The 20,160-nt window shown below is 41.0% G+C and overlaps 1 protein-coding gene across 2 annotated transcripts in view; it reads left to right on the top strand.

Annotated features, from left to right (window-relative positions):
• Positions 1 to 20,160, top strand: part of jmjd1cb (jumonji domain containing 1Cb) — a 257,366-nt gene that overhangs the window by 176,307 nt on the left and 60,899 nt on the right. The window contains exons 1-2 of one of the 2 annotated variants that reach the window (XM_062056389.1): positions 3,557 to 3,796; positions 16,617 to 16,730. Coding sequence is in view for 1 of the 2 variants with exons in the window: in XM_062056388.1 (XP_061912372.1) it covers positions 16,617 to 16,730 (114 nt within the window). In the remaining variant the exon portion in view is untranslated. Of the gene's footprint in view, positions 1 to 3,556; positions 3,797 to 16,616; positions 16,731 to 20,160 lie in introns of those variants that run through there. The other variant, XM_062056388.1, reaches the window with a different exon arrangement.

Here is a 20,160-nt window from a genome sequence, read left to right as displayed (position 1 = left end):
TATCCACTGGCAGAGAACCAAAAATTCCATCCTCTCTCTCTGTGCCGTCATCCTTTTACTGGCGCCGTGCAGTCAGCTGCCAACCTGAATAATAAAATGTCTATTTCACTGAACAATTAAAAGATTTGAATATATGCAAAATTATAGTAAATTAAAATATTTATCATACTTGGTCAATGTGATTTCTGCTCCTGAACCGCAGCGCACAGCGTCTCCACATCAGGACTGTATGACGTCACCTTTATCTTCACACAGGATTGTAAGCTCTCATCTGTGAGGCGTGTGCGATGTTCATACTTGCCAACCCTCCCTAATTTCAGTGTATCTCCTGAAAATCTCCCGGGACAACCATTCTCCCGAATTTCTCCCGTATAGTGTTCTGTGGTTACTTTTTGGTTGGCCAACGGTTTATGTTGTATTGCGCAGAGAGAGGCAGAGAGAGGCAGAGAGAGGCAGAGAGAGGCAGAGAGAGGCAGAGAGAGAGAGAGAGACTGAGAGAGAGAGAGAGAGAGAGAGAGAGAGAGAGAGAAAAGCTTGTGCGCGGCCGTGGGCGTGTCCCGAGGTTTGACAAACAGAGCGCAAGGATGGCCGTGACAAGCTGAGCCGCATCAGAGTGATCAAAGAGCCGCATGCGGCTCCGGAGCCGCTGGTTGCCGACCCCTGGCCTACTGAAATTCAATTTTCTTATTTAAACGGGGATAGCAGGTCCATTCTATGTGTCATACTTGATCATTTCGCGATATTGCCATATTTTTGCTGAAAGGATTTAGTAGAGAACATCGACGATAAAGTTCGCAACTTTTGGTCGCTGATAAAAAAGCCTTGCCTGTACCAGAAGTAGCGTGACGTCACAGGTTGTGGAGCGCCTCACATCTGCACGTTGTTTACAATCATGGCCAGCAGCAGCGAGAGCGATTCGGACCGAGAAAGCGACGATTACCCCATTAATTTGAGCGAGGATGAAAGATTTGTGGATGAGGAAAGTGAGAGTGAAGGATTAGAGGGCAGTGGAAGCGATTCAGATAGGGAAGATGCTGTGAGAGGCGGGTGGGACCTGATATTCAGCTGGGAATGACTAAAACAGTAAATAAACACAAGACATATATATACTCTATTAGCCACAACACTACCAGGCTTATATTTAATATGCCACAAATTAATCCGCATAACAAACACCTCCCCCCTCCCGTCCATATAACCCACCAATACAAATCAAACACCCGCACAACACACTCAATCCCACAGCCCAAAGTACCGTTCACCTCCGTAAAGTTCATACAGCACATATATTTCCCCAAAGTTACGTACGTGACATGCACATAGCGGCACGCACGTACGCAAGCGATCAAATGTTTGGAAGCCAAAGCTGTACTCACGGTAGCGCGTCTGCTATCCAACTCAAAGTCCTCCTGGTTGTGTTGCTGTAGCCAGCCGCTAATACACCGATCCCACCTACAGCTTTCTTCTTTGCTGTCTTCATTGTTCATTAAACAAATTGCAAAAGATTCACCAACACAGATGTCCAGAATACTGTGGAATTTTGCGATGAAAACAGACGACTTAATAGCTGGCCACAATGGTGTCCCAATATGTCCGCACAATCCGTGACGTCACGCGCAAACGTCATCATACCGAGAATATTTCGCGGGAAATTTAAAATTGCACTTTACTAATCTAACCCAGCCGTATTGGCATGTGTTGCAATGTTAAGATTTCATCATTGATATATAAACTATCAGACTGCGTGGTCGGTAGTAGTGGGTTTCAGTAGGCCTTTAAGTAAACCACACGAGTTACATCGCGAACGTAATAACAGATTATCATTGCTATCATTGTTCATTGCTAAACACAGTAGACACTGATCTAATTGAAAGTAATTTTTAGGAAAATCCTTTTTGATTTTGCCGAAGGACGGCAATGCTTTTGTCTTACAGTAGAAGCCTATGCTAGCTACACAACAACTCGACCTAACAATGCTAACATATCATTCACACATTTCTAACCTACTGTTACTACTTAATGTTTCACTGTCTCCTCCATTGCTATATATGGTAGTCGCCGACTCCATTTATAGTAATTTTTGGGAAAAATCCATCTTTATATTGCCGGAAGACAGAGATGCTATTGTCTTACAGTAAAAGGCTAACCTAGCTACACAACAAATCAAGCTAACATTGCTAATGTATCATTCACACATTTCTAACCTACTATTATTTCTTACCATTTCATTGTCTCCTCCATTGCCATAAATAATAGTCACCGACTCGACCATTAAAAGCTATTATTTTTGGGAAAATGCATTGTTTTGTGAAAGATTGTGGGTGAAGCGGGACTCTTTTTTGCACACACTCGAAGCGACCTCTTCACAGTTGATGGCACATTGCCACAAATCAATAAAGTTAAGAGTAAGATACTTTTTACTTCAGGTGAAGCTGAAGGTTCGTGTAGTGACTTGTGCTGGTTAAAGCAAACACACAACAGAGCATTTTCCTTAAATGGCTTTATCGTGGACATGATGTTGATATTGCTGGATTTAAATTGATTAAAATAGGCTGACTCACGCATAGATGTTTGGGTAAATTTCTACCATACTGTATATGGATAATCTGACGTCACATTTGAACAAAACATCACATTTGAACAGAATTCCAAACAGATTGTTTTGGAGGAAGTATGAAGGACGGCAACATTGTTTTATGAATATCTATACAATGCCTCCATGGTTTGATTTCAAATTAGCGGGATTTATACAGATCCCAAATACACTTAAGCAGGTACCAATAGGTAAGAAAAGTTGGTTTTGCGTCATATAATAATTGATCCTTTATTTGGAAATATAAACTTTCCACTGCTGCTGCTTTAATCTGTATTCTTGCTGGTGTAAACAAGGGCTATTCAATTAAACTGTTTTAGGGGCCACTTATCCAGAAAGTTATCATTCTTATTTTGAGAACCATCATCCTGTCGTGAACATTAGTTTGTGGTCTATTTCTATTGTCATAGTTGCACATTTTAGAAAAAAATAGTTTTGCAAAATACAAGTGTCGACTGCAGTGTATGATGAAGTAGATTCCCATGTTACAGTTTTAAAATGTTGCTTTTGTGAACTTGTAATCGGTTTTGGATTTCCTGTGAGACTGCGCAGAATCATAACTATTGGAATTATATGGAAGTGAGATAGATCACTGCTTGAATAAATACTGATGCAAGCTGAATGATTGAAGGTACAGATCGCATTTGAGTACTGTACATTGTTAGCATTAGAATGATAAACACTGGCATGTTGATGGTTTTATGTCGTTATTGTTACTACAAGTGAATGGTTGCATAAGTAAGAGAATGAATGCAATCACTTATAGTGTTGTGGAAAGTCAAATTGTGAAGGAGACCCTTATTGATTTATAGAGCTCAGAGGCAGTAGGACAAAATAAAAGAGAGTGAGTCGTAAAATTTGGAGATCAAGCCAGCAGTGCTTAGCTTTGGTCCCTCCCCCACCTTCCCCTCTCTCTCTCATTCCCTCTTGCTTTTGCTCCTTGCCTCAGCAGCAGTTAAAATGTCGGCTCTGTAGCTCGTCCTTTGCTTTGCTTTCTCTCCCTCTTGGCCATCTGTCTATTTTTTTTCACCACAAAAGGAAACCACATTTTTTTCTCTCTTTGCCTTTTATATCATCACCCCGTCTTGTATTTCTGCTTTACTCCCCTTTGCTGCTTTGCTGGGTGGAAAAGCTTGTGTTTTTTTCAAGGTTCTTTTTTCACAGCCTTTGCTTTTTGAGGTTATTTGAAGACGAAGAAGGGAGGTAATCTGCCAGTTTTTCCTTTTTTGCCATAGATGACAGCCATGTTTTCCGACGGTCGAGTGTTAACCGTGTTGTAGAATAGACTGGATTAAAGTAACCATGGCATTCATGGTCTTGAGTGTATGTAAGATGGGTTAGTGTGTGATTGTGTGCATGTGTGTGATTGTGTGCATGTGTGTTTGTTAAGTAGAGTATGTTGTTCTGATGTTTTACTGTAATCAGCTTCATTGATACTTCTGTATACTGTATTTTTTGCATTTGCTTTTTTAAATAAGTTATGTTGTACTTGCAGCTGATTGGATGCAGATTTTAACAAAGCTTGTTTTACAAACATGACTACATAATCAGGATGCTATGTGTGTTTTATCGGGTTCCATTTCTCTTGTTTAGTTGTTTGGACAATGAATCTGTAAACTGATACATCAGTCTCAAATGTTTGTGTAACTCTGTCATGCATGTCTTTTGTCAGGATTCCAAACAATAGCATTTGTTGGACATAATAATGTTGTGTGATCCTTTTGTGCTGTTCTTGTTCCTTTTACTCCAACAAAACCAACCTTTTTCATTACGTATTTGTACATTTGTATTGTACATTTATAACATGTAGCTTACACAATGTAGGCAAACAGAATAGCATCAACATGTGAATAAATAATCAGTAATAGATATGCAGAAGAGGTACTGTAGGATTGAATGATTTCTGCTGCTACACTATTCCTGCTTGTCTTATGGGGGTACTGTAGACATTTTCCTAAGATGTACATAACATTAAATAAGTTGTGAAATACATCTGTCATGTAAAAAAACACTAGGACACCCCATTGTGTATCTATACTACTTACAAAAAGGTGAGCATTTGAGGAAACATGCACTTTATTGTGTTGCCTGTGCTATTATTTTGCTGACACATGATAGTCCTGATATTAAAAATGCAATATATCACAAATCCCTGTTGTATTTGGCACACACTTCCATTGGACTGTTGAGGAAATGTCAGATAGATATAGTAATAAAGTTTCAGTGACGTAAGACCATGAGACAGTTTGTCTTATGACTATGTAGCTTTAAAGATATCTGTACTACTTGTATGGTTGTATGCAGTGATTTTGGAGCTAGGCTTACATACTCATCCAAATAATATATGTATTTGAAAATGTGGTGGAAGTTGATAAAATTATAGATAGTTGTGGTGAGTGACATTGTCATATATCAACAGATCTTACAATGGCCGACCTAGGTTGGAAGACATAGAATCCCATGTTAATGATTAATGAATATTCGCTCCGTAAACCAGATATCCGCTGGTATTGTTCACTATTTACACAATGTAATACTAGTTTGTTAATTTGTCTGTGAGTAAAGTCAAATTCATTGTTGGTTGTTGAAGTGTGCTTCCTCTGTGGACTTTGTTTTCCTTGTCACTCAGTAAAGAGGAGTTTTAATGTTTGAGTGTATGTATAGCTGTCAATCAAATTATGTTTTTAGCTGTGGGATAGAATGATTACATTGTGGTTGTGTGCCAACAGAACGCACCACGGCAAATGTGGTAAAGGGCCATATGTCATATCATTAGTATTTTGTATTGATTGTGAAATAATGTTAAATTTGGATTTAGGTTGTACTTAACAGTATATGCATGACAGTGCTATAGGATTTAGAGGTATTTGATGTTGATCATTGTGTGTGTGTCTGTGAGAGAGGAATGGAGGGAGCAGCTGTGTTTTGACAACTCGGGTCATTTACTATCAGAGCAATAAGTAGATTACTGTACAACCTGTCCGTGTGTGCATGTGTGTGTCATGGAAAGCAGCTGTTTTAATGTGACCCACTTAGAGAATGCCCATTAGTGGAGGCCTCTATGCATTTTAACGATATAAAATGCTCAAAGGCAAATGTCTGGGAACTTGTTTTTACATCATGACTTTTTGTTTTTCAACATGACACTACACTTTTTGTAACATCGCTCTGCATAGTCGCTATTTATGGTTTGCGGTCATGCGGCAAAAGTACATTATAACCAAAAAGAAACATCCACATCAGTAGTGAGAACTTAATTAAATATTCCATTGTCTTTAAAACAGAGCCTATCAAAGCCTGTTAAAACAACCATTGCTTCTGTCATTGTAAGGATATTTTAGCCAGTCAGAAGTTTGTAGAAAGTATTTTTTGGAAAATAGAACAATGGCAGGAGAAGATGCTGAAATATAGGTTGATATTGTATCCACTTTGTTCTTACTAGTTTCTGAATATGCTGAAGTGTATAAAGTCAAAACTCCACCCAGTCACTAATAAATGGTTTCCAAAATATTGTTTACTGTTTGTGATCATGGTGTCAATTTTAACCACTGACATACCATGCACATTATAAACCTTTTTTCCATTACATGGTAGCTACTCGTCTCATTGCGGTTGATGCATTATAAAACCAGCAACTAGAAGGTATGGTTTGGCCTTTTGGGTAACAAAAACCACAACTAGTTGATTATTGGTCGAGCAGATTTCTCATCGCCTTCTATTTACAATCATCACATTCAAATTTGATGATAAACAACAAGAAATAAACATATACAATTTTAACCTACCAATACCATGGCTTGATCATTAGCTTTAGATCAATTGGCTTTTGTGTGTGGATGATTGTTAGACGTACAGTAAATGTGTTAAATGATACATGGAGGGATTGTTGCGATTGTGAGATTTACATGAAAATGGCTAAAATACTAGCAAATCATATCAATGGTAAAATGTAGAAGTAGCGTTGAAGGGTGATTTTTTGGGGGGGGATGTGGAACAGAAATTGAAAACATTCAACATGCTGAATGTTTTGATGTTGAAATGGCTTTGGTTCAGAAATGTTGAATTAGTAAAAATTTTCAAGATAAAATAAATATTTGTTATGAAAAGTATGCAATTAGGGACAATATGGACATTTTGAAAGCAGTTTATTGGTTCTGGATAGTCAGTATGCTATATGCCTTTCTGAGAATGTGATCCTGCTTCAGGGCTTAGTGTGCACCGTGCCGTTCCCAGCTGAAACACGATGGCTGGTGTTTTCTGGTTTGTCAACTTGGTGAGTAACTATTTGGCATATTATCTCTCTTTGCTACTAGTGAACGCATGGCGATTAGAGAGGAATGGAGCGTGGTTTTGGAACTTGAACTAATCAATCAATACGATTCCATGCACTAAATTAGTCGGATTTCTAAAACACTTTGGTTTCGTTTATTTTCACACTTGTTTCCATGCTCTATCTCTAATGTTACTGTTGGCTGTGTGCCTCTTGTTCACCAGGGGCGAGTGTGGTCATTTCAGTGTGTTTAGCTATGTGGCAATGTAAATGTCAGAAGGAAATGCTTTATGTAAGAGTTAGTATCTTTTAAACTACGGATCTCACAGATAACTACAACTTTCCACTGTTATTTGGTGGAGCTGGTAATGTTTTAACATATTTAAATGACACGATACTGTGATCATCAGAGACATACAAAAAGATCACTATTTTGGTGAATTGCTTGGACTATTTACTGTTAATAACTATGCTGTGAATTATTTTTAATGACTGATTTACATGTAAATGTCTTAAATGTTGTGTTTGGATGTTTAATTCATACATCACTAAATAAAGTATGAACAACAATGATGTGGATGATTTGAATTAATGAGATCGATGCTGTCTTGAAGTCATCTGATTTACTGTAATTCTTGTGGTCTTACTGACAAATGAAACATACACATATTTTTTTTACTCCGGATTAAATTCCATTGTGCATACAAACAAGTTTTAGTGTTGAAATATGGCTGTTTGGAGGTTTTTCCTCCACCAGTTTCTCCTCTGGCTGGGATGTGCTGGTGACATGTCACATATTTAGTGTTTTTTTTGACAACATCCTGGCACTTATTCAACTGGTAGGTTTTTATATTATATATTTAAAAATATTGACTTATTTCAGCTTTTGTATCTTTACCTTGTATGTACACTACCGTTCAAAAGTTTGGGGTCAACCAAACAATTTTGTGGAATAGCCTTCATTTCTAAGAACAAGAATAGACTGTCGAGTTTCAGATGAAAGTTCTCTTTTTCTGGCCATTTTGAGCGTTTAATTGACCCCACAAATGTGATGCTCCAGAAACTCAATCTGCTCAAAGGAAGGTCAGTTTTGTAGCTTCTGTAACGAGCTAAACTGTTTTCAGATGTGTGAACATGATTGCACAAGGGTTTTCTAATCATCAATTAGCCTTCTGAGCCAATGAGCAAACACATTGTACCATTAGAACACTGGAGTGATAGTTGCTGGAAATGGGCCTCTATACACCTATGTAGATATTGCACCAAAAACTAGACATTTTCTGCTAGAATAGTCATTTACCACATTAGCAATGTATAGAGTGTATTTCTTTAAAGTTAAGACTAGTTTAAAGTTATCTTCATTGAAAAGTACAGTGCTTTTCCTTCAAAAATAAGGACATTTCAATGTGACCCCAAACTTTTCAACGGTAGTGTAGTGTATGTTTGTTGTCGTAAATGTTTCCCCGCCATACACTTACTGGGTGTTCTTCTTTGCTTGTGAATAATTTAGTAAAGAGTGGCGTGTTGGTTATTTTGAGCCAAATTATTTGAGAAATCAGACCAATTTAGTGCATGGAACGGTACTAAATCAGAGTAGATCATGTTTGCACTGGGGTAGTGAGCTTTACACCCTCTGAACAAGTTGGTACAACTTTAGTTAAGTCCTTAAATAGAGATTTGGTTGTAGCAATCAGTTGCCTGATGCAAAAGCATAAGTTTTAGCTGGGAATTTGGATTAATAATAATACATGTTTTGCTATGTATAGTCCTTCTTTTTAGTCTTGGTAAAACACACACATGTCCATGAAGCGTACATTTTCCCCAGTGCCCACCTTCCACAAAAACAACATGTCCCACAAGGCCACAGCTCCGTGGAGTAAGGTCTGGCTCAAAACACATGAAACCTTAGGGAGAGAGACGGTAACATCACCCTTAACTACTGGGCTGCCAGGTTACGTTTGCAGTGCAGTTGGCTGACAACTTTTGTACCGGACACTCGGACGCTGACCTGATGTACGTAGATACAGCACTAAATACACAGCGGAAATGCTCAGGCAACATTGTTCTTCAGCCAAACTGATGCACACCACCAGTGATTCATCGTTACCAAACAGAGTACAACAAGCCTCAATACTGCTTTTATTCTGTATTGCTTAAATTTGCCTATTAGTTTATTAATACAGATATCCAATGTAAGAGGCAAGTAATAATTAGAAATAACTTAACTACTATTTACTTACTGTTTCATTAACTGGTGAGGTTGAAATTACACTGCGAGGTGTGGCATCTTTTGCTGTGCAATGAGACTGCTTCTTCTTCCTGGGCTTATTGCTGAGCAGTGTGGATATCAAGTTGCTAGTTGATGAACACGCTTCAGGAAATTATCTCAATGGGTGTATTGGGTTGTGCAGGACATTATCTGAAAGTGTGTATTGTGTTCTGCTGTCAATGTTTGTACTTTTTGTATGGTGTTAGTTGCGTAATGGTCTGGAGATGCATCAGTGCTGCCAACAGTAGGAAGTTGCAAGTCATTGAGGGAAGCATGAATTCCAATATATATTGTGACATTCTGAAGCAGAACATTGTCCCTTCCGTTAAGAAAGTGGCCTTTAAGGCAGTTTTTCTAAAAAAAACTGCCTTAAACTAAATGTGATGGTGTTAGTAATGGAGTGGCACAGCATGTCAGCATACCTAACATTGCTACAGTTAACGCAACAGAAAGCATAATGTTGTATTTTGACAGTGGTTTGGATTTGCAACAACAGACGTGAACCAAGTGGCTGCACGTTGCAAATCTGGTTTAAAAAGACCAACAACAAACTTATTCAAGCATCTGTGTGGGGGAAATGCAACTATTTACGAGGAGCACAAGACCGTATCAACAAACCAACTCAGCAGCAGTTTATTGTGCTGTGGAAATCGTCTACTCAAATCTGAGTTTTTATTTTTAGGCCATATTTCCCAGGTCTACATCTGGGGCAACCTCAGAAGGTTGAGGAGTTGTGATTGGTTGATGGAGGTGTGAAATAAGATTTCTGTCACATGTGCAGCCCTGGTGAGTCTATGTACAAGACACTTACTGCACAAATTCACTGTGATGGTCCTGACTTCTATCGCCAGCTGTTTTAACAATCATGGCAATTGGCCAGCATAATGGTGTTGAATTATTTTCAAGTGATGGTAAACCTACAAAGCTATACAAGTTTTACGATGACTACTCTTGTGTCAATGTTTATTTGTACCTAAGAAGACACGAAAAAGTTGTTTCTGAAATGTGAGGGATGTACTGTGTTATTGAGTTCTTTTAAAGGTTGCTATATAAATCCATATATGTCTGAAACTAACAGATATAAGTAAACTAACAGATATAAGTAAATTATCTGATATAAAGATCTTTCATAACAATAAAAACATGGAGACACTTCTACTTTTAGTCAACCTTTCGGTGTGTACTGTGCAGTGTTGCATTTGTTTTATTATTTTTATCTTATGGCTTCATTTCACTTGAATTACTCTTAATCTTTTTTTCTTTTTTTTTTCAAATCAAAAAATTAACTTTTTCTTTCCAATCTGTTTAAATGTTCACACTTTTGACATGAAGAACAAACACTTATACATTTATAAAACATTTATAAAAACAGCTCAGGTCAAACAAAGACTTCCAGGAGACAGCAAGATATGTCAAGTTTCAGACAGTCCCATATTTACAAGCAATTTACACAACGGTGGTAGAATGGTTCGGTGTGAGATATACTTGTGTCTTAAGACGATGCTTACAAACGTGAGAGTATGCACTTGCTGATTGATGCAGGAAGCATTGTTTACTTTGATAATTATTGCAAAAGTGTTACTTAGCAGAGTTGTGGCTTCACGCTATCTGCAGAAAGCTTCCTTTCACTTTTCTCTGGTCATGTTGATATCTGGTCTTGAAGATCCACCTATCCATCCATTTATGTTCTATAGCACTAATCTTCAGGGTTTGCGGGTATCTTATCCTAGCTGACTTTGGCTTGGCAACAGGCAGGGTACACCCTGGACAAACAATCATTCAGTCTCACGCTGCCTAGGGAAAACATGCAAACCACACAGTGTTCCGTTTGAGATTCAAACCTAGATATCCAGACTGTGACACGTCAGCCTCGTGTCATGGAGCCACAGTTCGGCCGATCTTGGGTTTTCAAACGAGCGAGCTATTTAGAAAGACAACAATTACTGCCCCACATGTGAACAAAGGCTCAATGTCACTTCCTATAAACAAAAGATAGAACACAATATAATACTGCTCTGTTAAGCTTAGCTGTGAACAAAGCAAAGTTAAAGAACAGCATTGTGTTTCTTTTCTCTATTATTGCCAACTAAAACTCAAAACCATAGTCTTCGAGTGGATTATTGGCACAATCTGCTTCTTTGTTCAAAATGTGCATACTTGCCAACCTTTAGACTTCCAATTTCGGGAGGTGGGGGGTGGGGGCGTGGTCGGGGTGGGGTGGGGGCGTGGTTGGGGGTGGCGGGCGTGGTTAAGAGGGGAGGAGTATATTTACAGGTAGAATTCACCAAGTCAAGTATTTCATATATATATATATATATATATATATCTACATCCTGAAAATATGCAAACAAAACTGTGTTTAGATAATTGATACTTCAAACTTGCATAAATAAATCTTAAGGAATATAACATAACTTGGCTTCTGAGAGCTTCAAAATGTAATGAATAAAATTCTAAAGTTGTTGATAAACATCCATCCATCCATCTTCAACCGCTTATCCGGAATCGGGTCGCGGGGACAGCAGCTCCAGCAGAGACCCCCAGACTTCCCTCTCCAGAGCAACATTTGCGACTTCCTCCTGGGGAATCCCGAAGCGTTCCCAGGCCAGAGAGGAGATGTAATCCCCCCATCTGGTCCTTGGCCTGCCGCGGGGCCTCCTCCCAGTGGGACGTGCAACGAGGACCTCCCTAGGGAGACGCTCGTGAGGCATCCGCACGAGATGCCCGAACCACCTAAGCTGGCTCCTTTCCAAGCGAAGGAGCAGCGGCTCTACTCCGAGTCTCTCTCGGGTGACTGCACTTCTCACCCTATCTCTAAGGGAGATGCCAGCCACCCTTCTGAGGAAACTCATTTCGGCCGCTTGTATCCGCGATCTTATTCTTTCGGTCATTACCCACACTTCATGACCATAGGTGAGAGTAGGAATGTAGATAGCTCGGTAGACCGAGAGCTTTGCCTTCTGGCTCAGCTCCCGTTTCGTCACAACAGTGCGGCAGAGAGACTGCAATACTGCCCCAGCTGCTCCGATTCTCCGGCTGATTTCCTTCTCCATCTTTCCCTCACTCGTGAACAAGACCCCGAGATACTTAAACTCCTCCACCTGGGACAGAGTCCTGTCCCCTACCCGGACTGTACAAACCATCGGTTTCCTGCTGAGAACCATGGCCTCAGATTTGGAGATGCTGATCCTCATTCCAGCCGCTGAACACTCGGCTGCGAACCGATCCAGTGAGAGCTGAAGGTCACGAACCGAAGGTGCCATCAGGACCACATCATCTGCAAACAGCAGTGACGCAACCTTTAGCCCCCCGAGACGTATACCCTCTCCGCCATGGCCACGACTCCGCCTAGAAATCCTGTCCATGAAAATCACAAACAGGATAGGTGACAGAGCGCAGCCCTGGCGGAGACCAACCCCCACTGGAAACGGATCCGACTTACATCCAAGCACCCGGACACAACTCTCGCTTTGGTTGTACAGAGATTGGATGGCCCTCAGCAGGGTTCCCCTCACTCCGTACTCCCTCAGCACCTCCCACAAGATCTCCCGAGGGACGCGGTCATACGCCTTCTCCAAATCCACAAAACACATGTAGACTGGATAGGCATACTCCCAGGCCCTCTCCAGGATTCCCGCAAGCGTAAAGAGTTGGTCAGTTGTTCCACGACCAGGACGGAATCCACATTGCTCCTCTTGAATCTGAGGTTCGACTATCGGCCGGACCCTCCTTTCCAGTACCTTGGCGTAAACTTTCCCAGGGAGGCTGAGTAGTGTGATACCCCTGTAATTAGCACACACCCTCTGGTCCCCCTTTTTGAAAAGGGGAACCACCACCCCAGTCTGCCACTCCCTCGGCACTGTCCCAGACTTCCACGCAATGTTGAAAAGGCGTATCAACCAAGACAGCCCATCAACACCCAGAGCCTTCAGCATTTCTGGACGGATCTCGTCAACCCCCGGAGCTTTGCCACTGTGGAGTTGTCTAACTACCTCAGTGACTTCACTCCGAGAGATCGACGTCGATCCCCCATCATCCTCAGGCCCTGCTCCTATCAGGGAGGGTGTGTCTGATGTATTTGGGTTCAGGAGTTCCTCAAAGTGCTCTTTCCAACGCCCCACGACTTCCTCACTTGAAGTCAGCAAAGTCCCATCCTTGCCGTACACAGCTTGGATGGTTCCCTGCTTCCCCCTCCTGAGGTGCCGTATGGTCTTCCAGAACAGCTTTGGTGCCGCCCGATAGTCCTTCTCCATGGATTCCCCGAACTGCTCCCACACCCTCTGCTTAGCCTCGTCCACAGCCACGGCCGCTGCCCTTCGGGCCCGTCGGTACCTTGCAACTGCCTCCGGAGTCCCCTGGGATAACATACCCCGGTAGGACTCCTTCTTCAGTCGGACGGCTTCCCTGACCACCACTGTCCACCAGGGTGTTCGAGGGTTACCGCCCCTTGAGGCACCTAAGACCTTCTGGCCACAGCTCGCATCTGCAGCTTTAGCAATAGAGGCTTTGAACATTGCCCATTCCTGTTCAATGTCCCCAACCTCCACAGGGATGCCAGAGAAGTCCCGCCGGAGGTGGGAGTTGAAGTCCTTCCGGACAGAGGACTCCTCCAAACGTTCCCAGTTCACCCGCACTACACGCTTGGGTTTGCCAGGTCTGTCCAGAGGTTTCCCCCGCCATCTAACCCAACTCACCACCAGATGGTGATCAGTTGACAGTTCAGCCCCTCTCTTCACCCGAGTGTCCAAAACATACGGCCTCAGATCAGCTGATACGATTACAAAATCGATCATTGATCTTTGGCCTAGGGTGCTCTGGTACCAGGTACACCTATGAGCATCCTTATGCTTGAACATGGTGTTTGTTATCGCAAGTCCGTGACTAGCACAGAAGTCCAATAACAATCCACCACTCAGGTTCAGATCAGGGAGACCGTTCCTCCCAATCACGCCAGTCCAAGTATCACTGTCATTGCCCACGTGCGCGTTGAAGTCCCCCAGCAAGACTATGGAATCCCCTGCCGGCGCCCCATACAGGACCCCATGCAAGGTATCCAAGAAGGCTGAATACTCTGAACTCCTGTTTGGTGCGTATGCACAAACAACAGTCAGAGTTTTCCCCCCTCCAACCCTAAGGCGAAGGGAGGCGACCCTCTTGTCCACTGGGGTGAACTCCAACGTACAGGCACTCAGCCGGGGACTCGTGAGTATCCCCACACCCGCCTGTGCCCTCACACCCTGAGCAACTCCAGAAGTGAACAAGGTCCATCCCTTGTCCAGGAGTGTGGTTTCAGAGCCCTTGCTATGCGTAGAGGTAAGCCCCACCAGATCCAACCGGTAGCGCTCCACCTCTCGCACCAGCTCAGGCTCCTTCCCCACCAGCGTAGAGACGTTCCACGTCCCGAAAGTCAGCCTCTGCTGCCCTGAATTGGTCCGTCCGGAGCCTCCACTTTCACCGCCATCCACTTGGCAGCGCACCCGACCCCACTGGTTCCGACCGCGGGTGGTGGGCCCACGTGGCAGAGAAGATGGTGTGTCCACGTAGCTTCTTCGGGCTGTGCCCGGCCGGGCTCCGTGGCAAGCCCGGCCACCAGGCGCTCGCTGACGAGCCCTACCTCCGGGCCTAGCTCCGGAGGAGGGCCCCGGGCTTCCTCCGGGCCGGGTAACGCATCCTCTTTTAGGGTAGTTCATGGGGGGTATCGTAACCCTGATGGGGGGGGCATTCGGGTGCTACACCTTGCCCAAGGGTGACCCGGAACTATGTAAGGCAGGGGCGTTCAACTCCCTGAGGCTTAATACAAGCCCACATACCCATAATAATTAAATATGGTCATTTTAAATGAATTATTATGATCATTTAAAATTAATTATTTCAAATATGTTTATTTTAATGTATAATTCTATGGCTGGATGTAATGAGTAAGAAAAAATACAAATAAAAATACAATTAATTTTGACGTTTTTAGCAAAATATAGTAAAAATGTATTTATTATTTGTTTTTTAAATTAATAAATATATTTAATTTTAGGTAAGATAAACATAATAATACAATTTATCTCTAGTCTGGATGATTTAGTTCTTGTCACCCTGTTGTCCTCCCGTCTCTTCCCCGAGGATGGCTCCATGAGCTGGGCAAACGCCCGGAGATGCCATACGTCAACAACACGGTCGGTGGCCTGTCGGTGCGCAGCTCGTACATCACCGCCCTCTACTTCACCCTCAGCAGCCTGACCAGCGTCGGCTTTGGCAACGTGTGCGCCAACATGGACGCCGAGAAGATCTTCTCCATCTGCACCATGCTCATCGGCGGTATGCCGGACGCCTCGTATGGAATAACGTGATTGGGCAGGCACGCTGTTTATATCGTGGGAAAGCGGACGTGAAAAAAGGCTGTCCTCACTCAGGTCCGCATGGAGCTGGAGGGGTGTGGCCTCCAGCTCCGGCTGAAAATCGGAAGATTTTCGGGAGAATATTTGTCCCGGGAGGTTTTCGGGAGAGGCGCTGAATTTCGGGAGTCTCCCGGAAAATTCAGGAGGGTTGGCAAGTATAAAAATGTGATACATTAGTGTGTCTTTGGTGAAATAATAAACCATTGAAAAATGTAATATCACCAGTCATGAGATATCAGGTGAACTGAGCACAATTACTGATTAAATCATGAAATAATTCAGGCACCTTCAGATTAAAGCATTACTGCATGCATTATTGCTTCTTGACATTTTTATCAATACTATAGGTGCTGCCAAATAAAATAGGTCGTTATTAGCTTGAAATACTGTACATCCCTTGACAGACAGAAGTAGAGTCACAGACACAAACACAACCTCCATGTTATTCCTGCTCGCACAGTATGACACAGCCTGATACTCATGTGGGTGTTTGAAGGCGTGGTTACAGTGGTCATGTTTCCCACCTCTCATCTCCATCTGACTGACCTTGCTTGTTGTGTAACCATAAATCATAGCATCACCCACCCTTCCTACTTGCACTCAAATACATGACATGATGTTCTACTTATGCAGTGCCAAAGAGAGATACATTGATGACAAATACCAAATGTAGAACAAATTTATAACAACATGCATAGATGTGGAGAGAATTTGAGATTATTCTGCTCTTTTCTTTCTGATGGATGGACTTTGTGAGAGTATGTGTGTGTATTAAATATGCAGCATCAAAGTGGAGTGTACTGCCTTTGAACTGTCAGACTTCACCTTTAATTTATTTATCACAAAAGAAACGTTTTGGTTCATTCTCCTTTACCTTTCTTCTTGCTGTGCTTTTCTCCATATGTGAGTTTTTCTTTTCTTTTTGTTTTTATGGTAGTCTTATAATGTTTGATGCTCTGTCATCAATTTCCATAAAACATACATGTATTTCCCAGTGACTTTGTCACTGACTACAGTAACATTGTGTACTCATAATACTGCTGCTACTGGTTTTGTTGTGTCATTGCTGACTAAATGTTATGTGTTTGTGTGCAGGCCTTTAAACCAGTGGTGGGGAAAAGCCTGTTGTCATCAGTAACAGCTGTGGAATTCTTATTAGACCGACAGCTGGACTTTCTGTCTGATCAGTCAGCCTACCAACCATACCAGGTAATTATTAAGAATGCACCAGATACAATATTGTTACACACTTCACAGAGTTCTACAATGGAAATGCAAAAAAACAACAACCTAAATACTAAACTGGGACTCATTTTGAAACGTAATACTTAAGAATACCAATAAATATCTAAATAGGTTTCAGAGAGACACTTTGTGTTTCAGTATGACTGTCCCCCAATGAACAAAATAAGTCAGTGATGTTTAGAGTTTGAGAACTTGAACGTCCCATGCTGAGCCTTGACCTCAACTTTACAGGGGTGTCAAGGTTATTTTCAATGAGGGCCACATCACAGTTATGGCTGCCTTCAGAGGGCCAATTGTTACAATTAATAATATATGAATATAAATGTATAAGGATTCACCTTGTGACATTAGTACACAATTGCCTATGCATATGATCATTGTATTTTTTTTTTTTAACATACTTTGTGAAAAAAAAATCTATAGAGTAGCAGCTCTTAGTCGGCAGAATTTTATCGTAGAATTTATGGTGTGTTTTTTTTTATTTTACTGTAAATGGAAAAGTGGTACCACAGTTTTTTTACGATAAAATTCGGACAACTGAGTCGCAATAATTTTTTTGCTGTAAAAATCTGTTGTCATTTTTACAATAACTTGCTACGAAGTCATAAGTCAATCACATATTTATTTTTATTTGAGCTAAAAAAGTTTGGAATGTAAAAATATAATATTTGTTACATTACATTTGTTACAATATTAACAAACACACAAAGGTTTATTATTATTATTGTTATTACAGATTATAACAACTTTCCAACTTAAATTCACACAAATGTAACTAACAATAGAATATTAACAATAACAACATTATTAGATGAGCTTTAACAGACATTGGTATTAGGCCCCCTTCATCCAGTATTGGTGTTTGCTAGTCCTGATTTTTTTTATATGTTAAAAAAAAAAGCATTTCATTTTCAGTTGGTGTAATGGACACATGTCCCAGTACATTTTCACAGTAAGATTTGCCTTATTGTATATTGATGGATTAGACTTTACACATTTATGTCAAAGTTGGTCGTCTTGTACATATAATATATGCTGTTTAGGTGTGCCACTGCTGCGCTACGAGCAAGCTGTTTATAAAAGTGCTTTAGGAATGTTGCTGTGTTTTTGCCCTTGGCATTGACTGGTGCAGTGTAATATCTGCAGTGTATCCCCCTAGTGCCCTGTCCCATTTTATCATAGGACACGAACACACTGTGTAACTAAAAAGCACAATATTATTTTCAACGCCACACAACCCAAACTTAAAATATGATTGAAATGTTACTACCAGTCCAACCTTTGTTTACCAGTTGGTAATGATTGCTATTTTGTCTAAAACTGCCTATTAATGTTGCGTTATGTAGACAATATACAAAATAAACGGCATTTGGAAATTTGGCCAACGATAGAGATTTTAATGTTTCGCAATATTGTGATCATGCATGTTGATAACACATTCTATCTTGTCCCGCAAATTTGACAGCGACAAGCTGCAACGAATGGGCCCTCAACGCAATGTAGCGCCTTACCTAGTGAGCTCAGCCAATGTCCCTCTACAGCAGACCTGGGCATTCTGCGGCCCGTGGGCCGCATCCGGCCCTTTGTGCGTCCCTGTCCGGCCCGCGTGAGGCCAATTATAAATTACAAAATACATTTTAAAAAGTATCTATGTCGAGTGTGCAATACAACGGTGCTGCTTTTGTTTTGAAAATCGTTATTTGTATTACTTCCGTGTGGACGTATGCGTGATTATGAGTGAATGTGAACAGCTGCAATCATTAATTACAAAATAAAGTTGAAAAAACATCTATGTTGTGCGCGCAATACAACTGTGCTGCTTTTATTTTGAAAAGTATCATTTATGGGCGTGTGTCCGTGTGTAACCTGCGAGTGAAGGTGCACATGCAGCGACAAGTGATGCACGGTTTACACCCGAGACGCTAAAAAGAGAAAAGTTGATGAAGAATGGCGTGTTTCCAACAAGACATGGACTGCAAAGCAACGTTCCCTCTAAGGTGCGTGCCTGCGCAATTGCGCACTGCTCAAGCGTCTGCTGCGCGCAGCAAATATATGCCGCGCACCAAATCAAATCCCATCTGAATTCTAAACAAAATGAACATATTTATTCTATGTGATTTTGCAATGCAACTTTGAGTGACTGTGACAACAAGCGGCCCTAACGGTGTTCGTCAACACCGTTCAATTAAACACCGTTCAATTATTGTAACGTCTATCGAGATGCTTCGAGGACAGGAATTATATCGATCACTTTATTGAGCAAAACTGTTTATATTCGGACATAACCACACCAAAAACATGAGTAAAACAATTCTATCTCGAAAAACTAGTCATTTTCTGCCGTACAAATTAGGCCAAAACCAACTTGTCATCTGTCACCAACACGCATAGCACTAAACCACTGGTGCGTTTATGGCCACACAAAAAGTCGGACAACTCAAACACCACACAAAGTTACACTATGACTCCTCAGTCATACGTGTGCTTATTTTACTGTCATTTATTATTAATGTTAATTTATTTATATTAGTCATGGAATGCTGTTACACACACTATGTTGAAGTATTACTATTATTATTATTATTATTATTATTATTATTTATCTTACGGTATATATCAAAAATAATATTGAGCAAAATTTAATTGAAATCTTGTCGATGTGGCCCTCCAGCAGTGCTCGGGTTGCTCATGCGGCCCCCGGTAAAAATTAATTGCCCACCCCTGCTCTACAGTTTGAACCTGCTTCTGAATTGATGATCTTTGCCTCCATGGTGGCAAACAAAGTTATCACTGGAGGACAAGGAATATCTAAATATGATACACACACCATAGGAGGATACAAGAAGAAATGCTAACCGCTAAGTTGGAGGTCTAGAAGGTAAACGGGTATGGGCAGATCAGTATAAATCTACAGTAACAGTGCCAAACTAGTATTAGTATATGGTCAATACTACTCTTTTCACAAAATCGTGTTTTTTGCCGTTTTGTATTTTTTTTAATCTTATTTTATAACTTGGGGAACAAGCCCTTAGACACAGAAGGGCTTTAAGGGTAAAAATGTAAGGAGTAAGAAATAGTAGTTTTTGTTGAGTTAGTTTGCTCTATTTTCTTTATTTTGACCCATAATGCATGTTATAGAAGGGAATAAGGAAATCATTTAAATGTTTTATTGATATTTTTACACCGCCATCCTGCGTTTCTGTCCTATTGTAATTCGTCAAAATTGTTATTGTTCTATGATATTGAACATTTTAAGTATCTGTATTAGTATGGCCAATTTTCACCCCTGAAACTTGTCAGTATTGGATTGACACCCACATTTGTAACTGGTTTTAAAATAGTTCTATTTTCTTTTATAAGCCGAATAATATACTGTTTTGTGATATACAGTATA

Source organism: Entelurus aequoreus, linkage group LG08 (assembly GCF_033978785.1).
Source record: "Entelurus aequoreus isolate RoL-2023_Sb linkage group LG08, RoL_Eaeq_v1.1, whole genome shotgun sequence".
NCBI lineage: Eukaryota > Metazoa > Chordata > Actinopteri > Syngnathiformes > Syngnathidae > Entelurus > Entelurus aequoreus.
This window is presented reverse-complemented; position numbering and strand designations above follow the sequence as displayed.